The following is a 23,988-nucleotide window of genomic DNA, read 5'->3' as shown; positions in this document are numbered from 1 at the left end:
GCCGCTAGATCGTGCATTGCCAGGCAGTGGAGAGATACGAGACCTCCCCCCACAATCTTTCTATGTGTAGCGCTACCCCCGCAGGAGCCGCTGGTTGTTTTGGGATCGGCGTATTAAGTTACCACTTACCGTTGTCTAGGGGTGAAGTTGATGAGTAGATGAGTAAGCGAATGTCCAGTCATCAAATAAAGGTTTTCTGAATGCTTTATTTCTTGGCCCAACACGACCAACATCAACATGAGGTAGAGAGAAAAGGTTGATGAAGCGATAGAGAACTTTGCCTGGATATGAAAAGAGCAATCCTGCTCTCAGTAGTAGTAGTTACAGTTCGTCGCCACTCTAGCCAGAGTGGGTGAAGCGCCCCCGGACAGACTCCTGCCACAAGCCTGGCAGCCGAAGTGTCACTTTAGGTTGCTGGGAGGAACAGGTCTCTGCCACAGACCCGGCTCTAGGGACCTCTGCCACAGGCCTAGTAATGAGCTAAATGGATTGAGCGAATCCTCCCAGTAGATTAAGTTAGGGTCACCGGGTGACAGTGGAAGTCTACCTGTCAATGTCCCGGTCACCAGATCCCGATGGTTCGTACAAGCCCTCTTGAATAACCTGCACCTGGGTTCTCCTCAAGCCGATCCCCCACCGAACGGCATACAGCCTGGGATCTTCTCAGTAGAAGGGGGACCCAGAAAGTCACTGGGGCCCCTTGGTAGCATCAGTCACTCCAGGCCAGGAGGGCCCAGAGTCTGGAACTCCGTGTAGCATGTGACCCCAGGCCAGGTAGGCCATAGTGGTGGGGCCCGCGATGTGCACACACCCTAAAGGTGGGTGCCGCACCAGGAACCCGCGAAGAACCAAGAAACATGGCGTCTGCCTCAGATATACTCTCCCCCAGCATGCTCCGCGAGGGAAAACTCCTCTAATTGGCTGCTGGGGAAAAGTGGCTCTGCCAGAACCCCTCTAGCGCCAACTGTCGCCCAAGGATGGGATCGCATCCCTGGAGCACAGACTGACCTACAGGACAGTTCAGAAATGACAGCAGCCCAAAATGTAACAAATTATGAATGGGAGCAAAATAACTCTCCCATTCCCCCACTTAACTTTAGCGTAGTGCCCATACTGAAAGTAAGGGGGCGCTACATATGGAAGAGGTGAATAAGATGGAGGACCTGTCATTATCGGCTCAAAATCGACTTATTCCGAAACTTGGAACTTGGGCCAAATGGAACATATTTAAATTCTTGGAGGAAGGGAAGTCCCTTTTTTGTACCATGAGGTCAATGGAAATAGAGTGGGAAGAGGAGGCCCAAGAGGTCCTCCACCCCCCCTGCCGACAGTTAGATTGGCCCTAGACCTTGTACCCACCCTCTCTTTCCCTCCCCCCCCCCCGGTTTCTTCTCTTTATTATTTGTGTAGTTTTTTTTGGTTTATTTTAATGGTGTTAAAAGTGCGTACGTTACCCTTGCATCCAGGAGGGGTAAGAACAACGACGATCAGAACGTGGACTACCTCAATATAATTAGTCTTGATGAATTTAAAGGGGTTGTAAAGTTATTTTTTTTATTATTTTAATAACAAACATGTTATACTTACCTCCACTGTGCATCTCGTTTTGCACAGAGTGGGCCCCCGAACCTGGTCTTCTGGGGTCCCTCGGCGGCTGTCTCGGCTCCTCCCCGCAAGGACTCAACACCTTAATGCGAGCGAGCGAGCATGGTGTTGAGTTCCTGCGGGCGTGCTCCCACGATACAGCCGGCGGCTATTGCCGCTCACTGTATCACTTGGCCCCGCCCCCCGGCGCGCTGCGTCATTGGATGTGATTGCCAGCAGCGCGAGCCTATGGCTACGCTGCTTTCAATCCGTCCAGTGTAGCGGCGAAGAGGATGTCGGGGGCGGGCGAGGGACTTTGGAGGGGTCTGTATCTGACCAGCGAGCTGGACAACTTAGATAAAAAAAATTTAATGAATTTTTATATAATTTTTTTCCCAACCCAGTATTTACGAAATTTGACCAACCCCCTTACGCTTACCCCAAAATATAATTGCCAGAAGTCTGGTGATCAAATTGATATCACATTATTGTGACTTTTATGTAATGTGGCGGAATGATCCCTTGGTAAGGGCGGCCCCCTCACTCTTTGTACCATGTGAAGTTCATGTTGCTGGGAAGCAGGGACGAACTGTCAGTTCAGACCAAATTTTGCATTTAATTTGAGAAAAGTGCTGGGTGCCCCCCCCCCCCCCCTTAAAACTCATATTAGGTCGTATAGGTCCCCTGGCAAAGGGCCAGGATTGGGTCAAGGTGCCTCTTCCCAGGATTGGGTCAAGGCGCCTTTCCCCAGGATTGCGTCAAGACGCCTCTTCCCAGGATTGGGTCAAGGCGCCTCTTCCCAGGATTGGGTCAAGGCGCCTCTTCCCAGGATTGGGTCAAGGCGCCTCTTCCCAGGATTGGGTCAAGGCGCCTCTTCCCAGGATTGGGTCAAGGCGCCTCTTCCCAGGATTGGGTCAAGGCGCCTCTTCCCAGGATTGGGTCAAGGCGCCTCTTCCCAGGATTGGGTCAAGGCGCCTCTCCCCAGGATTGGGTCAATGCGCCTCTCCCCAGGATTGCGTCAAGGCGCCTCTTCCCAGGATTGGGTCAAGGCGCCTTTCCCCAGGATTGCGTCAAGACGCCTCTTCCCAGGATTGGGTCAAGGCGCCTCTTCCCAGGATTGGGTCAAGGCGCCTCTTCCCAGGATTGGGTCAAGGCGCCTCTTCTCAGGATTGGGTCAAGGCGCCTCTTTCCAGAATTGGGTCAAGGCGCCTCTTTCCAGAATTGGGTCAAGGCGCCTCTTCCCAGGATTGGGTCAAGGCGCCTCTTCCCAGGATTGGGTCAAGGGGCCTCTTCCCAGGATTGGGTCAAGGCGCCTCTTCCCAGGATTGGGCTAGGCGCCTCTTCCCAAGATTGGGTCAAGGCGCCTCTTCCCAGGATTGAGTTAAGGTGCTTCTTGCCAGAATTGGGTCAAGGGCCTCTTCCCAGGATTGGGTCAAGGCGCCTCTTCCCAGGATTGGGTCAAGGCGCCTTTTCCCAGGATTGCGTCAAGGCGCCTCTTCCCAGGATTGGGTCAAGGCGCTTCTTCCCAGGATTGGGTCAAGGCGCCTTTCCCCAGGATTGCGTCAAGGCACCTCTTCCCAGGATTGGGTCAAGGCGCCTCTTCCCAGGATTGGGTCAAGGCGCCTCTTCCCAGGATTGGGTCAAGGCGCCTTTTTCCAGGATTGGGTCATGGCGCCTCTTCCCAGGATTGGGTCAAGGCGCCTCTTCCCAGGATTGGGTCAAGGGCCTCTTCCCAGGATTGGGTCAAGGGCCTCTTCCCAGGATTGGGTCAAGGGCCTCTTCCCCACAACCCTGGCCTGGTGGTTGTGGGGGTCTGCTGGCAGGGAGCAGACGCCTTCGTCCCTCTTCATAGATGCAAATAATAAATAAAATAAAAACTTTTTGACGTATTCTTCCACCATCGTGGAGCTCTTGGGAGAGACGGGAATTCTTTACTGACTTCGCACATTAGAAATAATTGGGACCATTTTCTAAAAATTTTGTTTAATAAGAAAAAGTAAAATTAGCGCAGAAGAAACATCTACAGAATAATAATATATTACAGAGACAATAATATGAGAGCAACCAGAAGACCAATGACAGCCAAGTCCCGCCTTCTTCTGGAGGAATCCAGCAAACTGGACATAAAAAGGATCCGAAAATTTCAGAGTCTTCGAATCTCAAGATCAAAGTCTCTTGGCAGATCTCCTTTGTCTGGTAGAGGAGGCCCCCCCCCCCCCCGACTGATGATGCGTCTTATTCTGGTCCAGGACGAAGGTGTTGACTCAAATTCCTTCCCCAATGAAGAGGTCTGAGGAGTGGTGATGGGGACCCGCCCCCCTATCCGTCAGCATACCAAGACAAGTTGCTCCCAACTTTGTGGGAGGAGTTTGGGGACGGCCCCTTCCTGTTCCAACATGACTGCCTACCAGTGCACAAAGCAAGGTCCATAACTTTTGGTGATATAGTGTATGTGTGTGCACTTACACATTTTAATGATTATAATATCTGACATAACCTTGAACCAGTCCAACAAGTTCATTAGCATATAAATAGGAGAAGCCTAGCTTCTAAAACCAAATACAATGAACCTTGTGGACGGCCTTCCCATAGACGCACCCCTAAACCTTGTGGACGGCCTTCCCATAAACACACCCCTAAACATTGTGGACGGCCTTCCCTTAGACACACCCCTAAACCTTGTGGACCGCCTTCCGGTACACACCCCTAAACCTTGTGGACCACCTTCCCATAGACACACCCCTAAACCTTGTGGACGGCCTTCCCGTAGACACACCCCTAAACCTTGTGGACGGCCTTCCGGTACACACCCCTAAACCTTGTGGACCGCCTTCCCATAGACACACCCCTAAACCTTGTGGACGGCCTTCCCGTAGACGCACCCCTAAACCTTGTGGACGGCCTTCCCGTAGACGCACCCCTAAACCTTGTGGACGGCCTTCCCGTAGACACACCCCTAAACCTTGTGGACGGCCTTCCCGTAGACACACCCCTAAACCTTGTGGACGGCCTTCCCAGAAGAGATGAAGCTGTTATAGCTGCAAAGGAGGCGGGGCCAACTCAATATTGAACCCTCCGGACCAAGACTGGGAGGTCATTAACCTTCATGTGTGTGTAAAGGCCGGCGTCCCAATACTTTGGGTAATGTAGTGTGTATCCGACGCGTTTCAGGGAGTCAGCACTCCCTGTCCTACTATTACTGATCTCCATACATTGTCCTCTCCAATCTTCGCTCATCTCCACCATCGATGATGAAGAGTTTCTCCTGAGCCCACAAAACACGATGATTAAATCTTCTGAGCTTCTGAAACGCTCGTTCTTTTGTGTCAAAGTGTTTTTTATTATCTATAAATCAAACATTTCCCGCACTAAAAGCATAAAAAAAACCAATGCTCTCCTAATGTGGCTTTTCTGGTAAAAAAAAAAGGTCCCATTTATCCATAAAGCACTTTCCACACTATGGACAGGAAAGAGAAGACTCTGCCCCCGGTGGTATTACTGGTGTCCTTTATAAGTAAAAAGTTTCCCGCACTTTGAAAAAAAAATGACTTCTCTGGTGACTAGCAAGGTCCTATTTATCAATAAAAACACTTTCCACACTATGGACAAGAAAAAGACGACTTTGACCCTTTGTGGCATTTCTTGTGTCCAAAAAAAGTAGTAAAAAAACTTTTCCCGCACTAAAAGCTGCTCTCCCATATGACTTCTCCGAATAAAAACAAGATCTCTTTTGTAAAGGAAACACTTCCCGCACTCTGGAAAAGAACGCTCGACCTCATGGTTTTTATCTGGTGTAGGATAAGTTGCGATTTCGGTGGGAAAACAATTCCCGCACTCCTATCACGGAAGAGGAGGCTCGACCGCGTGGTTTCTCTGGTGTACGAGAAGTTGCGATTTCTGTGAGAAGCTTTTCCCGCACTCCGAGCAGGAAAAAGGTCGCTCGCCCGTGTGGCTTCTCATGTGAACCACGAGGTCCTCTTTCCGCCTGTAAAACTTCCCGCACTCCGAACAGGGAAAAGGCCGCTCGCCCGTGTGGTTTCTCATGTGAACGACGAGTTCGTCCTTCCGCCTGTAAGATTTCCCGCACTCCGAGCAGGAGAAAGGTCGCTCGCCCGTGTGGCTTCTCTGGTGTTTGCAGAGACGGGTTTTCAGTGCAAAACTTTTCCCGCACTCTGAACATGAAAAAGGACGCTCGCCCGTGTGGCTTCTAATATGGGCAACAAGCCCGGTTTTCCGGCTGTAAGATTTCCCGCACTCTGGACAGCAGAACGGCTTCTCTCCGCTGTGCAGCTTCATGTGGATATTGAAGTGCCCGATAATCGAAAAACTTTTCCCGCACTGCGGACATGAATACGGCTTCTCGCCAGTGTGGCTCCTCTGGTGTACAATGAGCGTCGATTGATTTTGAAACCACTTCCCACACTCCGAGCACGAGAAGATCGCCTTTCCAGCGTGGGCTCTCTGATGCACGATAAGTTCCGATCTCTTCTCGAAACATTTCCCGCACTCCAGGCATGACATGGAATTCTCATGTATGTGAATTTTCAGATGTTGGTTGAGACTCCCTTTGTAGCTGAAGTGTTTCCCGCACTTTGGACAGCAATACGGCTTGTCGCCCGTGTGGGTTCTCAGGTGCGACATGAATACCTCTTTCCGTACAAAACTTTTCCCGCACTCCGCGCAGGTGTGCAGCTTTTCACTCGTGTGGGTTTTCAGGTGGGCGAGGAGTCTCTCTTTTCGTATAAAACATCTCCCGCACTCTTTGCACCTATGCAAATTTTCACCCGTGTGGGTCTGCTGGTGTATGTGAAGTTTATCCTTGCGCAAAAAACTTTTCCCGCACTCGGCGCATGTGTACGTCTCCCCGGTGTGGAGCCTCACGTGTCTCTGCAGATGGTCTTTCCGTTTGAAGCTTTGACCGCACTCCGAGCACGAGAAGGGCCTTTCTTCCCGAGAATATCCCGAAACTCCGTCGCCTTCTCCGTCATAATCCACCGAAACATGGAGCCCCTCCGAGGAATTCCGAGCTTCACATCCATCTGTGAGAGAGAAACATTGTATCATCATCATCAAAGGATCATCATCGTTCATCAATCTCCTCCTCATTTATATATCAGAGGGATGGAGGAGGACCTTTTATAAGGAACATTTAGCTGTGGAGTAGATACATCGACGATGTTCTTATGTCATCCTCTAAGTCTCCTCAATTTATTTCCTTACTGAACGCATTTGTTGGGAACATGACGTTATATTGGGGGAATGGAGGAGGACCTTTCATATGGTGTACAGTATCTCCTCCTCATTTGTTGGGAACATGACGTTATATTGGGGGAATGGAGGAGGACCTTTCATATGGTGTACAGTATCTCCTCCTCATTTGTTGGGAACATGATGTTATATTGGAGGAATGGAGGAGGACCTTTCATATGGTGTACAGTATCTCCTCCTCATTTGTTGGGAACATGACGTTATATTGGAGGAATGGAGGAGGACCTTTCATATGGTGTACAGTATCTCCCCCTCATTTGTTGGGAACATGACGTTATAATGGAGGAATGGAGACGGACCTTTCATATGGTGTACAGTATCTCCTCCTCATTTGTTGGGAACATGACGTTATATTGGAGGAATGGAGGAGGACCTTTCATATGGTGTACAGTATCTCCTCCTCATTTGTTGGGAACATGATGTTATATTGGAGGAATGGAGGAGGACCTTTCATATGGTGTACAGTATCTCCTCCTCATTTGTTGGGAACATGACGTTATATTGGAGGAATGGAGGAGGACCTTTCATATGGTGTACAGTATTTCCTCCTCATTTGTTGGGGACATGACGTTATATTGGGGGAATGGAGGAGGACCTTTCATATGGTGTACAGTATCTCCTCCTCATTTGTTGGGAACATGACGTTATATTGGGGGAATGGAGGAGGACCTTTCATATGGTGTACAGTATCTCCTCCTCATTTGTTGGGAACATGACGTTATATTGGAGGAATGGAGGAGGACCTTTCATATGGTGTACAGTATCTCCTCCTCATTTGTTGGGAACATGACGTTATATTGGGGGGAATGGAGGAGGACCTTTCATATGGTGTACAGTATTTCCTCCTCATTTGTTGGGGACATGACGTTATATTGGGGGAATGGAGGAGGACCTTTCATATGGTGTACAGTATCTCCTCCTCATTTGTTGGGAACATGACGTTATATTGGGGGCATGGAGGAGGACCTTTCATATGGTGTACAGTATCTCCCCCTCATTTGTTGGGAACATGACGTTATATTGGAGGAATGGAGGAGGACCTTTCATATGGTGTACAGTATCTCCTCCTCATTTGTTGGGAACATGACGTTATATTGGAGGAATGGAGGAGGACCTTTCATATGGTGTACAGTATCTCCTCCTCATTTGTTGGGAACATGACGTTATATTGGAGGAATGGAGGAGGACCTTTCATATGGTGTACAGTATCTCCCCCTCATTTGTTGGGAACATGACGTTATATTGGAGGAATGGAGGAGGACCTTTCATATGGTGTACAGTATCTCCTCCTCATTTGTTGGGAACATGACGTTATATTGGAGGAATGGAGGAGGACCTTTCATATGATGTACAGTATCTCCTCCTCATTTGTTGGGAACATGACGTTATATTGAGGAATGGAGATGGACTTTTCATATGGTGTACAGTATCTCCTCCTCATTTGTTGGGAACATGACGTTATATTGGAGGAATGGAGATGGACCTTTCATATGGTGTACAGTATCTCCTCCTCATTTGTTGGGAACATGACGTTATATTGGAGGAATGGAGATGGACCTTTCATATGGTGTACAGTATCTCCTCCTCATTTGTTGGGAACATGACGTTATATTGGGGGAATGGAGGAGGACCTTTCATATGATGTACAGTATCTCCTCCTCATTTGTTGGGAACATGATGTTATATTGGGGGAATGGAGGAGGACCTTTCATATGGTGTACAGTATCTCCTCCTCATTTGTTGGGAACATGACGTTATATTGGGGGAATGGAGGAGGACCTTTCATATGGTGTACAGTATCTCCTCCTCATTTGTTGGGAACATGACGTTATATAGAGGAATGGAGGAGGACCTTTCATATGGTGTACAGTATCTCCTCCTCATTTGTTGGGAACATGACGTTATATTGGGGGAATGGAGGAGGACCTTTCATATGGTGTACAGTATCTCCTCCTCATTTGTTGGGAACATGACGTTATATTGGGGGAATGGAGGAGGAGGAGCTTTCATATGGTGTACAGTATCTCCTCCTCATTTGTTGGGAACATGACGTTATATTGGAGGAATGGAGGAGGACCTTTCATATGGTGTACAGTATCTCCTCCTCATTTGTTGGGAACATGACGTTATATTGGAGGAATGGAGGAGGACCTTTCATATGGTGTACAGTATCTCCTCCTCCTTTGTTGGGAACATGACAAAATATTGGGTGAATGGAGGAGGACCTTTCATATAAGAAGAACGTGTTTCGTGTTAATGACCCACCTGTGCTGATCTCTGTAAGAGTGTCCTCCTCTTTAAAAGTCCCCGTTATTCCATCCTCCTCCATGAACTGTTGATCACCCCTCATATTTGTCTCTTCTTCTTCTTCTTCCTCTTCTTTGACCTCAACTTTTATATGTATCAGTTCTTCATCCTAAACCAAGAGAATGATAGAAAGTATAAGCACTAAAAATATAAAACCTGAAAGTTAAATATCAACTTTCATGTTCTAGATGATCCATCCCACCGACCTTGTCACAGTGGGGGATGGTGTGACCTTCCTGTGTGGAATCCCGGGAATACAGAGGACGGGGACATCTCTCTGGTGGCTCCATCATAATATCCTTAAAGAGATCCTTGTGCGTTTCAGAAAGCTGCTTTATCACTCCATACTCCTCATCCTCCTCTGTAAACTCTTCTTTAACCACAATATTATCATCCCCGAGGATTCCACTCTGAATATAAAATAAAACATTCATTGTAACAAACAAACTTGTGTATAAATCACAACTACCAATAATTTTTCCTCATCTTGTTCTGTATTTTTGCCCTACAGAACAGACAGTTCACAGTTCACGAGGGTTTTGCTGCTTAATTGCAAACAAGAACTTTTATTATACAGAGAAGTGACACAGAGTTTACCATAGAGTAGCTTCAAACTTGTAAACTTTACCATCTACTGGCTGATGCAGTTGTTGCACAAAATACGTGAACAATGTATTCAGGCGGAGACATGGTCCCCCACTGCTCCAGAGTTTAGACTACCAGGCCATCCCCGGGTGGAGCAAGATGGCGTTAGGCCGGGACCACGCTCTGTCCCCAAAGTAGACCCCAAAGGATATGAATGCGCCTTGTTTACTGGGGCTGCCGCCGGGTGAAGCAAGATGGCCACCAGGCCGGGAACTAGGCCGAAGCCGCGGCCTTTCCCAGCGCTGCTGCAGGTCCGGGAAGCCGCACGTCCGCAGCCTCAGGCGACGCTCCAACAGGCTCCACAGACGGTGGAGGGAGCAGAATGGATCCCTGGGTGTAGAGCAGACCTGGGCAAACTACGGCCTGCGGGCCGTATACGGCCCGGCGGACCTTTTAATCCGGCCCACCCCCGCCGCCGCTGCCTCGTTAATCACCGCGGCAGGGAACATAACAGACAGCGTTCGTTTGAACAGCTGTTTTCCCCGCCGCGCATAGACACTCCCCCTTGGACGGATCTGTCCAATCGCGAGCAAGGGGGAGTCACATAGACACTCCCCCTTGCTCGCGATTGGACAGATCCGTCCAAGGGGGAGTGTCTATGCACAGCGGGGAAAACAGCTGTTCAAACGAACGCTGTCTGTAATGTTCCCCGCTGCGGTGATAACGGTAGGCAGGGCCGGGAGGGGTCACTGTGCCCATCAGACACAGCCACTTGTGCCAACACATGCAGCCACTTGTGCCAACACACGCAGCCACTTGTGCCAACACACGCAGCCACTTGTGCCAACACACGCAGCCACTTCGCCACCATAAATTGTCGCCACTGTGCCAATCACACGCAGCCACTGTGCCAATCACACGTAGCCACTGTGCCAATCACACGTAGCCACTGTGCCAATCACACGCAGCCACTGTGCCAATCACACGCAGCCACTGTGCCCATCAAACGCAGCCACTGTGCCATCACATGCAGCCACTGTGCCAACACACGCAGTCACTGTGCCATCAATTGTTGCCACTGTGCCCATCACACGCAGCCACTGTGCCATCAATTGTCGCCACTGTGCCCATCAAAGCAACCACTGTGCCATCACAGGCAGCCACTGTGCCATCACATGCAGCCACTGTTTAATCAATTGTTATTGATTAAACAGTGGCTGCCTGTCCCCAGCCTCTGTCCCCCTCCTGTGTCATGTCCCCAGCGTCTGTCCCCCTCCTGTGTCATGTCCCCAGCGTCTGTCCCCCTCCTGTGTCATGTCCCCAGCGTCTGTCCCCCTCCTGTGCCATGTCCCCAGCGTCTGTCCCCCTCCTGTGTCATGTCCCCAGCGTCTGTCCCCCTCCTGTGTCATGTCCCCAGCCTCTGTCCCCCTCCTGTGTCATGTCCCCAGCGTCTGTCCCCCTCCTGTGTCATGTCCCCAGCGTCTGTCCCCCTCCTGTGTCATGTCCCCAGCGTCTGTCCCCCTCCTGTGCCATGTCCCCAGCGTCTGTCTCCCTCCTGTGTCATGTCCCCAGCGTCTGTCTCCCTCCTGTGTCATGTCCCCAGCGTCTGTCCCCCTCCTGTGTGATGTCCCCAGCGTCTGTCCCCCTCCTGTGTCATGTCCCCAGCCTCTGTCCCCCTCCTGTGTCATGTCCCCAGCCTCTGTCCCCCTCCTGTGCCATGTCCCCAGCGTCTGTCCCCCTCCTGTGCCATGTCCCCAGCCTCTGTCCCCCTCCTGTGTCATGTCCCCAGCCTCTGTCCCCCTCCTGTGTCATGTCCCCAGCCTCTGTCCCCCTCCTGTGCCATGTCCCCAGCCTCTGTCCCCCTCCTGTGTCATGTCCCCAGCCTCTGTCCCCCTCCTGTGCCATGTCCCCAGCCTCTGTCCCCCTCCTGTGCCATGTCCCCAGCCTCTGTCCCCCTCCTGTGCCATGTCCCCAGCCTCTGTCCCCCTCCTGTGCCATGTCCCCAGCCTCTGTCCCCCAGTTTTCCAACAATGATATTTACTGCTTTTTATAAAGAAATACAATTGATTTTATGCAGTATTGAGTTTAGCCTTTTGGCCCGGCCCTCCAAAATATTTTTAGTTTCTCATGTGGCCCCATCGAAAAAATAATTGCCCACCCCTGGTGTAGAGGATGGCTAAAATCCACCAGGATGCAAATGATAGGAGTATGGGCAGCGGAGGTCTTACTGCAGGCGACCTACTCCATTGCTTTCCAGGCCACGCCCCCCAAACAATGTATTCCTACACCCTCACTCAACAACTACTCTATGGGTCCCATTTCGGATCTCAGTTCTATAAATCTGTTTCTTGTAAGCGGTTTTGTTAAAGCATCTGATCCACTCTTGTTTCTCGTGAGTTGGAAGTGTTTGCGTCTCATCCCATGAATCTGGCTCTGGTTTGCCACATAGGACAGACGTTTGGCTGGGATGCACTTTATTGGTTCTGGTGGATTTTCCAGATTGATGCTTCTTGTGACCTGGTATCTTCTTTTACAGCTTTTGGATTGTCTGCGTTAACTTCTATTCCTGAGTCACTTTGTTGTTGATCTTCATGTGTGACACGTATGTGGAATTTCCCTCCGTTCAAAGTTTTTCTGTTAGTTCATGAAATTTTGAACACACTGAAGTTTAAAGTTTGACAATTAAACTTCTACTGATGGTTACATTGATTGTGTCTAATGCCGCGTACACACGATCGGAAAAATTCCGACAAGAAAAGTTCGATGTGAGCTTTTGGTCGGAAATTCCAACCGTGTGTAGGCTCCATAGGACTTTTTCTGTCGGAAGATTCCGACAACAAAAATTTGAGAGCTGGTCCTCAGTTTTTCCGGCAAGAAAAGTTCTTGTCGGAAATTCCGATCGTCTGTATGCAATTTCGACGCACAAAAATCCATGCATGCTCGGAATCAAGCAGAAAAGTTGCACTGCCTATTGAAATTCATTTTTCTTTGCTCGACATATGTGTTGTACGTCACCACGTTCTTGACGGTCGGAATTTCCGACAACATTTGTGTGACCGTGTGTATGCAACACAATTTTGAGCCAACATTCCATCGGAAAAAAAATCCACGGTTTTCTTGTCGGGAATTCTGATCTTTTGTACGCGGTCTTAGTGTAGAACTCTGTATTTCCCTTTGAGATTCGCTGTACCCCACAAGCACACCTTCCTTTGTGCAAGCATCCCATTTTGTACGTTTTTCCTTTGGGACGTACACATAGGCTTTGCTTCCAAAAATTATTTGGAGGTTCAAATTCTGGGGGTTTCCACTCCACAGTTCATTTGGAGTTTTCTCCTGGTAGATGATTTGGCCTGCCATAACACATTAATGTTTTCTGTTTTACGTTTATATTCATTCGCAAGATTGCCCTTAACATTCCAACATTGACAAGCATTTCACAACTTTATAATAAGCCACTGAGTAATAGTGCTGCAATGTGAAAATCTTTTACTTCTTCTCCTATACCTCTCTGGCGTTCAACCATTTCCAAGGTGTGCCATATGTAACCCTGCATATCCTGATCCTTTCAACATCCGAACCTCAGCCCATGGCAGGACACACCCCCCTGGACTAGGGTACAGCCTTAAGGGCCACCGACAGCCTCCTCAGCTCCTGTATCTTCATCTTCCACCTGATTGCCCCTGCTGGCATGGCCCAGGTCTACTTATGAGATAAGCTATGCCTCCTACCAGCCGATTACGCCTCCTAAATATTCAAAGCAGCTCCTCCTAACCTCCACCCACTAATTGTAGAAGATTCTCAAGCCTTCCAGACCGAGGGGAGGCACCAGAGAGCTGCCAGGACAAGTCACCCAGCCCTAAACTTCTCTGAATCCTGACCCAGATTCCATGGCTCACACTTAACCCTGAGCCAGCTTGAATTGACCTACTCGAACTCATCCTATACTACTTCTAGCACACACTAGAGGGTGCTACATTTAGTATACCTGGAGTAATCATCTATAAAAGTGAGAAGATACCTGTTCTTTCCTGGAGTAAATCTTTCAATTGGACCACAAAGATCTGAATTAAATGTACAGGGTTCTTAGTTCTAATGTTTCTCTGCTTTAGGAAAGGCTTTTCCTGTATTTTTCTCTTTTATACAGCTGGTGCATTTCGCAGTTTGATTATTTTTCCTCCTTGGCAGTATTAACCACCTCATTGCAGTTCAGCTGATACAGTTCATCTGTAATTTTAGATTTTGCAAGTAAGATATCCCCCTTTGTGATAACACAACTCTCACCTCAGAAAGTGACTACATTTCCTTGCTTTGTGAGCTTCTTCACTGATAAAAAGATTTGTTTTAAGAGCAGGGACATAAAGGACATCTTTCTGGTGACACTCTGGGAAATAAGGCAGTAAAGAAAACCGTCTTTGTGTTGGTCTCTCACATAAAATCCCAATACAATACATTTACGTTTTTTGGTTGTAACATGACAAAATTTGGAAAATTTCAAGAGGTATGAATACTTTTTCAGGCACTTTAGGTGTATAATTTGATCATCTTCTACGCTAAGAGAGATTGCGCTCTGAACTTTTTGGTCTTTATCCACTCATCTGAAGGGTGTTCTGCCCTGATTTCATTTATATATTTCCATGTACAGTGGAACCTCGGAATACGAGTATAATCTGTTCCAGGAGAATGCTCGTAATCCACTCGCATATCAAAGATTGAAGTCAATGGAAACTAAAATAATTAGTTCCGCATTGACTTCAATGGCATGCAATACCGCATGCGACCAGCGGCGGGGGAGGGGCGCCGGAGAGCCTAACAGCCGAAAAGGCGCGGGACACCTCGGTTGACTTTGGCAAATCTTGGAAAGTGTTAGTTCTCGAAATTTTCCAAGGTCAGCCGTGCTGTCCTCGGGCTTCCCAAAAGCGCCGACTGGCTCCGACGCCCCCAACCTCAGGCCAAATGCGGCACTGCACACCGCTTTGGCCTGAATCCTGCTCGTTTTATGAGACAACACTCGCAAACCGATTTCCGATTTTTAAAAATACAGCGATCGTATTGCGAAATGCTTGTTAATCGCAATTCGAGATTCCACTGTACCTTCTCGTCTTAGCAGCATTTTCATCTTGAATTTCCAAGAATGAACGCAAATGAAAACTTGATTGCAGCTGGGTTGCTGGCCATTTTCTTTTGAGGTCTTTTTTGTTTGTTGTTGCTGTATCTTGGGTGGTGGATGGGTATCTGGGCCCATAACATGTATATAATTCTGTAAATAGCCCTACAGACCGTTCACAGTCCACATGAACTTTGCTGCTTAACTGCAAACATGAACTTTTATCATGCAGAGAAAAAACGTAGAGTTTAACATAGAGGTAAACTTAAAAACACTGCCGTATACTGGCTGATGTAGTTGTTGCACAAAATGCAAGAACATTGTATTCCAATACATCTACCTGATGATGGTGGGGGATGGTGTGACCTTCCTGTGTGGAATCCCGGGAATACAGAGGACGGGGACATCTCTCTGGTGGGTTCCCATTACTGGATCCATCTGTAGGAAACACACACACTGACTGAATACATTGTTTCTATGTGTTTATCAGATGATGGGGGATCTAGGTGGAGCCTCCGTACTGCTCTCTCCTTTACAATAAAGTCTCCTCTTACCCGGTGATGTGAGGGGCGGCTGATTGTCCATCATGACGTCCTTGTAGAGATCCTTGTGTCCTTCTAAATACTCCTACGTAGATAAATAGAAAGTGATACCTCTTAGGAACTTGACACACACAATGATACAATCACCGACCCAACACATTCATTGGACAAGAATTCCCGGGAAACCCCTCACCTCTCCTGTCAGCAGGTCAATGATCTTGTTGGTGACTTCTAGAATCTTCTTGTCATTTTTTCTCCAAGGTTTCAGGAAGGGAGGTGAAGGCACTTTGATGGTTACCTGACCACCCAACTCCACAGAAGGAAATCTCTGTATTGGGGAACCAATAAGAATATCATGTTAGGATCCCAGAATCCTCCTCACCTCTCCGGTCAGGTCTGTCTTATTAATAGAGATAAGAGTAATGTCATGTGACCTCCCAGAATCCTCCTCACCTCTCCGGTCAGGTCTGTGTTATTAATAGAGATAAGAGTGATGTCATGTGACCTCCCAGAATCCTCCTCACCTCTCCGGTCGGGTCTGTGTTTTATTAATAGAGATAATAGTGATGTCATGTGACCTCCCAGAATCCTCCTCACCTCTCCAGTCAGGTCTGTATTTTTATTAATAGAGATAAGAGTGATGTCATGTGACCTCCCAGAATCCTCCTCACCTCTCCGGTCAGCAGGTAGATGATCTCCAGGGTGAGGTTTAGTATCCTCTCAGTCATGTGACTCCGGTCCTCCTCCATCCTCATTGGTCATGTGATGTATACAGGTTACCTGTAGACCAAGAATTGATAAGAGAGAATGATGAGGACTGTACTGGTTGTACAATATTAGTATGGGGGGGTAATATGAGGGTTTCAATCATGTAAGAATGGTCCCCGGTGGGATTACCCACAGAGGATTTTTTTTTTTTTTGCATTTGTCATGCTTTCGGGGTCCGGGTAAGTTTCCACCTCATCCCTTTGAACCCGAACACGTATTAATTACACAGGTTCTGAGGCTGATTAGGTGGCAATTATCTGCATTAAATTAGCATCAGAACCCGGGTAGTTCATATGTGTTCAGTTTTAAAGGGTTGAGGTGACAACGTGATGTCCGGGAGACTCTTTCCTTCTGCCCCTCATGTCTAAATAAAGACCCCTAATCCTCCTCAGATCTCCAAAATGAAGAGAATGTTCCGGCCCTGTAAGTGGGGTAATGTTCTGACCCTGAAGGGGTTAATCTAGGTCTCCACACTATATATGTGTGTATTATCATCTGCTGGAGATAAAAGACGTCACAGTGACTATGGAGGAAGAGGACGGACATGACGGGGTTACTGGGGGTAAATAGAAGATAAGATCTTATTACCTCCTTTACTGCCACTTTCAACAATGTCTCCTCTTCACATCCTCCCGACTCACCTCTCACCCGGAACTTCCTGTCCTGTATCTGACATCACTTCCTGTCTTCCATAGAGACTTCCTGTCTGAGTAGATGTCAGATCGCCATCTTGTGGAGTTCAGAGGAACTGCAGCCCCTGAGAGCCGGCTCGTGTAAAGAGAATTGGTGTTCCTTTAGTGCTGGGGGTCTCCAAACTTTCTAAACAAAGGGCCAGTTTATCATCCCTCAGACTTTAGGGGGGGCCGGGCTGTGGTCAGCCGGAGTGCAAATTTTCCTGGCATCAGTGGGAGGAATTATTGGTATTATAGGGTAGAGGAATAGGATTTCCACATCATCCTTTTAATCCAGGACATGCATTAATTACATGGGTTCTGTGGCTGATTAGGTGGTAATTAATGAAGCCTAAAGGCGAAACATGTCGGGATAACGTATGATCACTTAACCTACCACTAAATCTTTAATGCAACCACCCTTCAGAACCATTTTATTGTGAATGACCGATATTGTGCCATCGCTCTATTTTTTACTAACCTTGTATAATTAAAAATAAATCTTTTTTTACTTTTTATTCTTCCATTGTGTTGCCTTATTAAGCACGGCTAAAGTCCCATCTCCTTTTCCTTGTTTTCCTGTGTACTTCATATGTGTCCTGGATTAAAGGGACGATGTGGCAACCCTATAGAGGAATAGTTCCCCATCATTGGGAGGCCCATTGTTGGTGTCAATGAGAGAAACGGTTCCCCAGTTGGCAGAATAGTGTCTCGTGTCAGTGGGAGAATAGTGCCTCAAGGGTCGAATAATGGCCGCATTTGGAGACCACTGCTTTAGTGGAACAAATGAAGCCCAACATGTCAGCCATGTTGGATGGGATCTCCATTATAATAGGAGCTAATAAAAGCACATGTACAGCCGTGGCCAAAAGTTGTCTTGCCATGAAAATGACCTAATCCCATTAAAAAAATATTCCACTGCGTTTGTGAAAAAGGCTTCAGGGTGCCCAAAAAAGTCCAGTAAGTGCCAGGACCGTCTCCAGTCTACAGCTGATCGGGGCACCACCAGTGCAGAGGAGGGGGAGATCGGGGCACCACCAGTGCAGAGGAGGGGGAGATCGGGGCACCACCGGTGCAGAGGAAGGGAGATCGGGGCACCACCAGTGCAGAGGCAGGGGAGATCGGGGTACCACCTGTGCAGAGGGAGGGAGATCGGGGCACCACCAGTGCAAAGGAGGGGGAGATCGGGGCACCACCAGTGCAGAGGAGGGGGAGATCGGGGCACCACCGGTGCAGAGGAAGGGAAATCGGGGCACCACCGGTGCAGAGGAAGGGAAATCGGGGGACCACCAGTGCAGAGGCAGGGGAGATCGGGGCACCACCAGTGCAGAGGAGGGGGAGATCGGGGCACCACCTGTGCAGAGGGAGGGAGATCGAGGCACCACCGGTGCAGAGGAAGGGAGATCGGGGCACCACCGGTGCAGAGGAAGGGAAATTGGGGCACTACAGGTGCAGATGAGGGGAGATCGGGGCACCACCAGTGCAGATGAGGGGAGATCAGGGCACCACCGGTACAGATTAAGGGAAATCGGGGCACCACCACTGCAGAGCTAGTTCAGGAATGGCAGCAGGCAGGTGTGAGGACATCAGCATTCACAGAGAGGAGACCACAGTTCCCCTTCACATCAGAGACCCCAGTTCCCCTTCGCATCAGAGTCCTCAGTCCCCCTTCGCATCAGAGACCTCAGTTCCCCTTCGCATCAGAGTCCTCAGTCCCCCTTCGCATCAGAGACCTCAGTTCCCCCTCGTAACAGAGACCTCAAGTCCCCTTCACATCAGAGTCCTCAGTCCCCCTTCACATCAGAGACCTCAGTTCCCCCTCGCATCAGAGACCTCAGTCCCCCTTCACATCAGAGACCTCAGTTCCCCTTCGCATCAGAGACCTCAGTTCCCCCCTCACACATCAGAGACCTCAGTTCCCCCTCGCATCAGAGTCCTCAGTCCCCCTTCACATCAGAGACCTCAGTTCCCCCTCGCATCAGAGACCTCAGTTCCCCTTCACATCAGAGTCCTCAGTCCCCCTTCACATCAGAGACCTCAGTTCCCCTTCGCATCAGAGACCTCAGTTCCCCCCTCACACATCAGAGACCTCAGTTCCCCTTCACATCAGAGACCTCAGTTCCCCTTCACATCAGAGACCTCAGTTCCCCTCACACATCAGAGACCTCAGTTCCCCTTCACATCAGAGACCTCAGTTCCCCTTCACATCAGGGACCTCAGTTCCCCTTCGCATCAGAGACCTCAGTTCCCCCCTCACACATCAGAGACCTCAGTTCCCCTCACACATCAGAGACCTCAGTTCCCCTTCACATCAGAGACCTCAGTTCCCCTTCACATCAGGGACCTCAGTTCCCCTTCGCATCAGGGACCTCAGTTCCCCTTCGCATCAGAGACCTCAGTTCCCCCCTCACACATCAGGGACCTCAGTTCCCCTCACACATCAGAGACCTCAGTTCCCCTTCGTATCAGAGTCCTCAGTCCCCCTTCACATCAGAGACCTCAGTTCCCCTTCGCATCAGAGACCTCAGTTCCTAATTGCATCAGAGACCTCAGTTCCTAATTGCATCAGAGTCCTCAGTTCCCATTCGCATCAGAGACCTCAGTTCCCCTTCGCATCAGAGACCTCAGTCCCCCTTCACATCAGAGACCTCAGTTCCCCTTCGCATCTGAGACCTCAGTTCCCCTTCGCATCAGAGTCCTCAGTTCCCCTTCGCATCAGAGACCTCAGTTCCCCTTCGCATCAGAGACCTCAGTTCCCCTTCGCATCAGAGTCCTCAGTCCCCCTTCACATCAGAGCCCTCAGTCCTTCTTCACATCAGATTCCTCAATCACTCCTTCACATGAGGCTCCTCAGTCCCCCCCCCCCCCCCCACACACCAGAGGCCTCACTCCCCCCCCCCCCCCACATCAGTGTCCTCAGTTCCTCCTTTAACACCAGTAAAGCCCTCACTCACCCTACCCCCAATCAGAGTCCTTCATCCTCTCTTCACATCAGAGTCCTCAGGTCCAGGCCTGCCGATAAGGAGATACCGATGGCCCTCCCGTACAGTGACCGGGCCCCATCAGTTCAACAGGGGAACCCAGGAAGCTGAGTATAGTGAGGAGTACATGACATACTCCTGACTCCTACTGTGTACACTGCGCTGTACATTCCTTTTACTGTTGCGTCTTGTACTGTACTGCGGACAGGCAGCCTCTGTAGGCAAAGTGACGTCCCCGTACATCGCTGCCTACTTCCAGGTATCGGGCATGTGCATTCGCCCCCCCCCCCCCCGACCCACACACGCTGTGATTGTACACAACGGGAGTCAGCAAGTCCCACCAAATGATTCATGGCCAGGATCTGCTGTGTCCAATCGTAGCCCAGAGCTCTGTGTTGACATTCAAACAGAGGGAATGATCGCTTTGTTTCTCATCCCTGCAAGGCAGGAATAAGAAACAATGGGGTAGATTCAGGTAGGGCTGCGCACTCTTACGGAGGCGCAGCGTTCCGTTTTTACGCTACGCCTCCGTAAATTACTTGCGCTACGCTTCATTCACGAAGCAGTAGCTCCGTAATTTGCGGGGTGTTCCGAAAAAGTGGCCGGCGTAAGCGCGCGTAATTTAAATGATCCCGTAGGGGGCGTGGATCATTTAAATTAGGCGCGTTCCCGCGCGGGAACGTACTGCGCTTGCTCCGTCGGGAAACTTTCCTGATGTGCATTGCGGTAAATGACGTCGCAAGGACGTCATTTGCTTCAACGTGAACGTAAATGGTGTCCAGCGCCATTCACGATCCACTTACGCAAACTACGTAATTTTCAAAAATCGCGACGTGGGAACGACGGGTATACTTAGCATTGGCTGCGCCTGCTAATAGCATGAGCAGCCTTACGCGGAAACCGACGAACGCAAACGACGTAAAATTCGAACGCCCGTCGCGCGTACGGTTGTGAATCGGCGTGAGTATGCAATTTGCATACTCTACGCTGACCATTACGGGAACGCCACCTAGCGGCCAGCGTAAGAATGCAGCCTGAGATACGACGGCATAAGAGCCTTATGCCAGTCATATCTTAGGCTGCCGTCGGCGTAACGAGGTTCCTGAATATATAAAGTCGATACGCCGGCGCAACTAAGCAATTACGCTGCGTATCTATGGATACGCAGACGCAATTGCTTTCTAAATCTACCCCAAAGAGATCTGTTAGTAAAAAGCAGCACATTGTACACATGGTTAGGTGTTAGGAATGTGAAATAATGGAATATTATATGTCTGACATTAGCTACTCCATTTTAGATAACATAGGTCTCTTAGAGGTAATACAATATGTGCTTTTATTCTTTTTGTAACATTAACCACTTAAGCCCCGGACCAATATGCAGCCTAAAGACCCAAGGTGTTTTTACAGTTCGGGACTGCGTCGCTTTAACAGACAATTGCGCGGTCGTGCGACGTGGCTCCCAAACAAAATTGGCGTCCTTTTTCCCCCCACAAATAGAGCTTTCTTTTGGTGGTATTTGATCACATCTGCGGTTTTTAGTTTTTGCGCTATAAACAAAAATAGAGCGACAATTATGAAAAAAAAGCAATATTTTTTACTTTTTGCTATAATAAATATCCCCCAAAAACATATATAAAAACATTTTTTTTCCTCAGTTTAGGCCGATACGTATTCTTCTACCTATTTTTAGTAAAAAAAAATCGCAATAAGCGTTTATCGATTGGTTTGCGCAAAATTTATAGCGTTTACAAAATAGGGGATAGTTTTATTGCATTTTTATTAATTTTTTTTTTTTTACTACTAATGGCGGCGATCAGCGATTTTTTTCGTGACTGCGACATTATGGCGGACACTTCGGACAATTTTGACACATTTTTGGGACAATTGTCATTTTCACAGCAAAAAATGCATTTAAATTGCATTCTTTATTGTGAAAATGACAGTTGCAGTTTGGGAGTTAACCACAGGTGGCGCTGTAGGAGTTAGGGTTCACCTAGTGTGTGTTTACAACTGTAGGGGGGTGTGGCTGTAGGTCTGACATCATCGATCGTGTCTTCCCTATAAAGGGAATGACGCGATCGATGCGCCGCCATAGTGAAGCACGGGGAAGCCGTGTTTACATACGGCTCTCCCCGTTCTTCAGCTCCGGGGAGCGATCGCGACGGAGCGGCTATAAACAAATAGCCGCGCCGTGGTCCCGGATCGCTCCCCGAGCGGACCCGACCTCCGCATGTAGCGGGGGGGGTCCCGATCGGACCCCCCACCCGCTAATAGGCAAGGACGTGCATGTACGCCCATGTGCCTGTACGTGCCATATTGTGGACGTATATGTACATGCGGCGGTCGGGAACTGGTTAAGCATTGTGGTTTTTTGTCATAGATACAAATAGAATATGTTAGACGGCTAGTTCCGGCACAGGCATTCTGGGGGTAATCCACAAAGCCGCGGCGCAACGTAACTTTTCGGATTTAAGTTACTCCGCCGCAAAATTCCCAAGTTAGGTGCCGATCCACAAAGCACTTACCTGGAACTTTGCGGCGCTGTAACTTAAATCCGTCCGGCGCAAGGCGTTCCTATTCAAATGGGCGAGTCCCATTTAAATTAGGCGCGCTCCCGCGCCGGACGTACTGCGCATGCTCCGTCGGGTAACTTACCCGACGTGCATTGCGCTAACTGACGTCGCTCCGACGTCATTTGCTTAGACGTTAACGTAAATGGCGTCCAGCGCCATTCACGGACGTCTTACGCAAACGACGTAGAATTTAAAATTCGACGCGGGAACGACGGCCATACTTAACATGGCTTAAGACAACTAGGGCTTAGCCCTAGTTTTACGCGGCGGAACTCGACGTAAACGACGTAGATTTAGAGCGACGGGCCCGTCGGAGCGTTCGTGGATCGCCGTAACTGGTCATTTGCATATTCTACGCCGGCCGCAATGGCCTCGCCACCTAGCGGCCGGCCTAGAATTGCATCCTTAAGATCCGACTGTGTAATTCAATTACACATGTCGGATCTTCATCCTAACTATGGGAAACTGAGTCTGTGGATCAGTTCCATAGTTAGGACCAGGGATACGACGGAGTAACAGCAGTTACTCCGCCGTATCTCTTTTGAGGATCTGGCCCTCTGTGTGCAAGAAACTTGTAAGAATGAAACTTGTGAAAAGAGGAACATCTGTATCTGTATAAAATACTCTGAACAATATAGACAATTTGCAATTCTTAATACAGCATATGGTGTCTGTGTTTCAATTGACCGACCGGTGAGAGGGTATCTACCTGTCCAAAGTCCAGCCTAGGCAACAACGGAACCAGAACCGAACCTAACAGACTGGTACCAAGAAGTGGGGTGCTGATTGACCAGGTAAGTCCGCATTTATTCTCGAATTTTATTATTTGGGTATTTTTGTGTTCTTTGCCTGGCTCAATAGTACCTCGGATAAATTTTAGTTTTGAAGTTCTGTTGTTTCGCATTGCAGAGGTTGCGGTTATAAAGGATAGGGAGAGTCTGACGAGTGTTGAGTCTGACTATAAACTAACTAGGCATGTGCAATTTTTTAAGTTACGAATACGTTTTCCGTCATTTTTCGTTATTTTAGTTGATTCGTTAACATACGAATGAACGAATGGTTTAGCGCAATTAATAACGAATAACGATATTTTCAAAATAACGAATATGGAAAACAACGAAGATACGAAAGAAGAAAGAAACGAAAACATAGAAACAACGAAAATACCGAACCCAAAAAAAAAAAAAAATTACGAAAAACAAAATGAACGAAAATGCAAACTTACTAATATTCGAAGACCGAAAAGAAAACGAAATGCCGAACAAAGACTAAAAAACGAAAATCAAAACTAACGAAAAATAAATTACGGATCTTCGGAAAACGGAAATGAAAACAACGAAAATACGAAATAATGTAAATTAGCTTTCGTTAGTACTGAAATATTTCTGGACATTGACCAATAGCCACTGAGCGCTGTCCCTTTCCTCTGAAGAGGTTTGTTCCTTCCCCCAATGAGCTTCTTTCTCATTACCTCCTGGCTCCTTGTGTCTTTTTCTGTGTTAGACTGCAGTGCATCTAATTTCTAGGTTTGTATTTGTAATATCTGACATATTTGTATTTGTAATATCTGACATATTTGTATTTGTAATATCTGACAGATTT

At 48.4% G+C, this 23,988-nt stretch overlaps 2 protein-coding genes across 2 annotated transcripts in view; one reads left to right on the top strand and one right to left on the bottom strand.

The window, feature by feature from the left end:
* LOC120909737 overlaps nt 1-23,988 on the top strand; it is an 857,992-nt gene that overhangs the window by 106,289 nt on the left and 727,715 nt on the right. The gene's annotated exons all lie outside the window — the stretch shown is intronic.
* Nucleotides 4,926-23,988, bottom strand: part of LOC120909738 (zinc finger protein 850-like) — a 100,847-nt gene continuing 81,784 nt past the window's right edge. Inside the window, exons 7-9 of the mRNA XM_040321465.1 lie at nt 20,052-20,059; nt 6,043-6,090; nt 4,926-5,874 (exon numbers count right to left, since the gene is read on the bottom strand). Of these exons, the coding sequence (XP_040177399.1) occupies nt 5,425-5,874; nt 6,043-6,090; nt 20,052-20,059 (506 nt within the window). The 3' untranslated portion in view covers nt 4,926-5,424. The remainder of the gene's footprint in view (nt 5,875-6,042; nt 6,091-20,051; nt 20,060-23,988) is intronic.

The sequence above is a fragment of the Rana temporaria genome, chromosome 8 (genome assembly GCF_905171775.1).
Source record: "Rana temporaria chromosome 8, aRanTem1.1, whole genome shotgun sequence".
In the NCBI taxonomy this organism is placed as follows: Eukaryota; Metazoa; Chordata; class Amphibia; order Anura; family Ranidae; genus Rana; species Rana temporaria.
The sequence above is the reverse complement of the archived record's forward strand: the minus strand, read 5'-3'. Positions and strand labels throughout refer to the sequence as shown.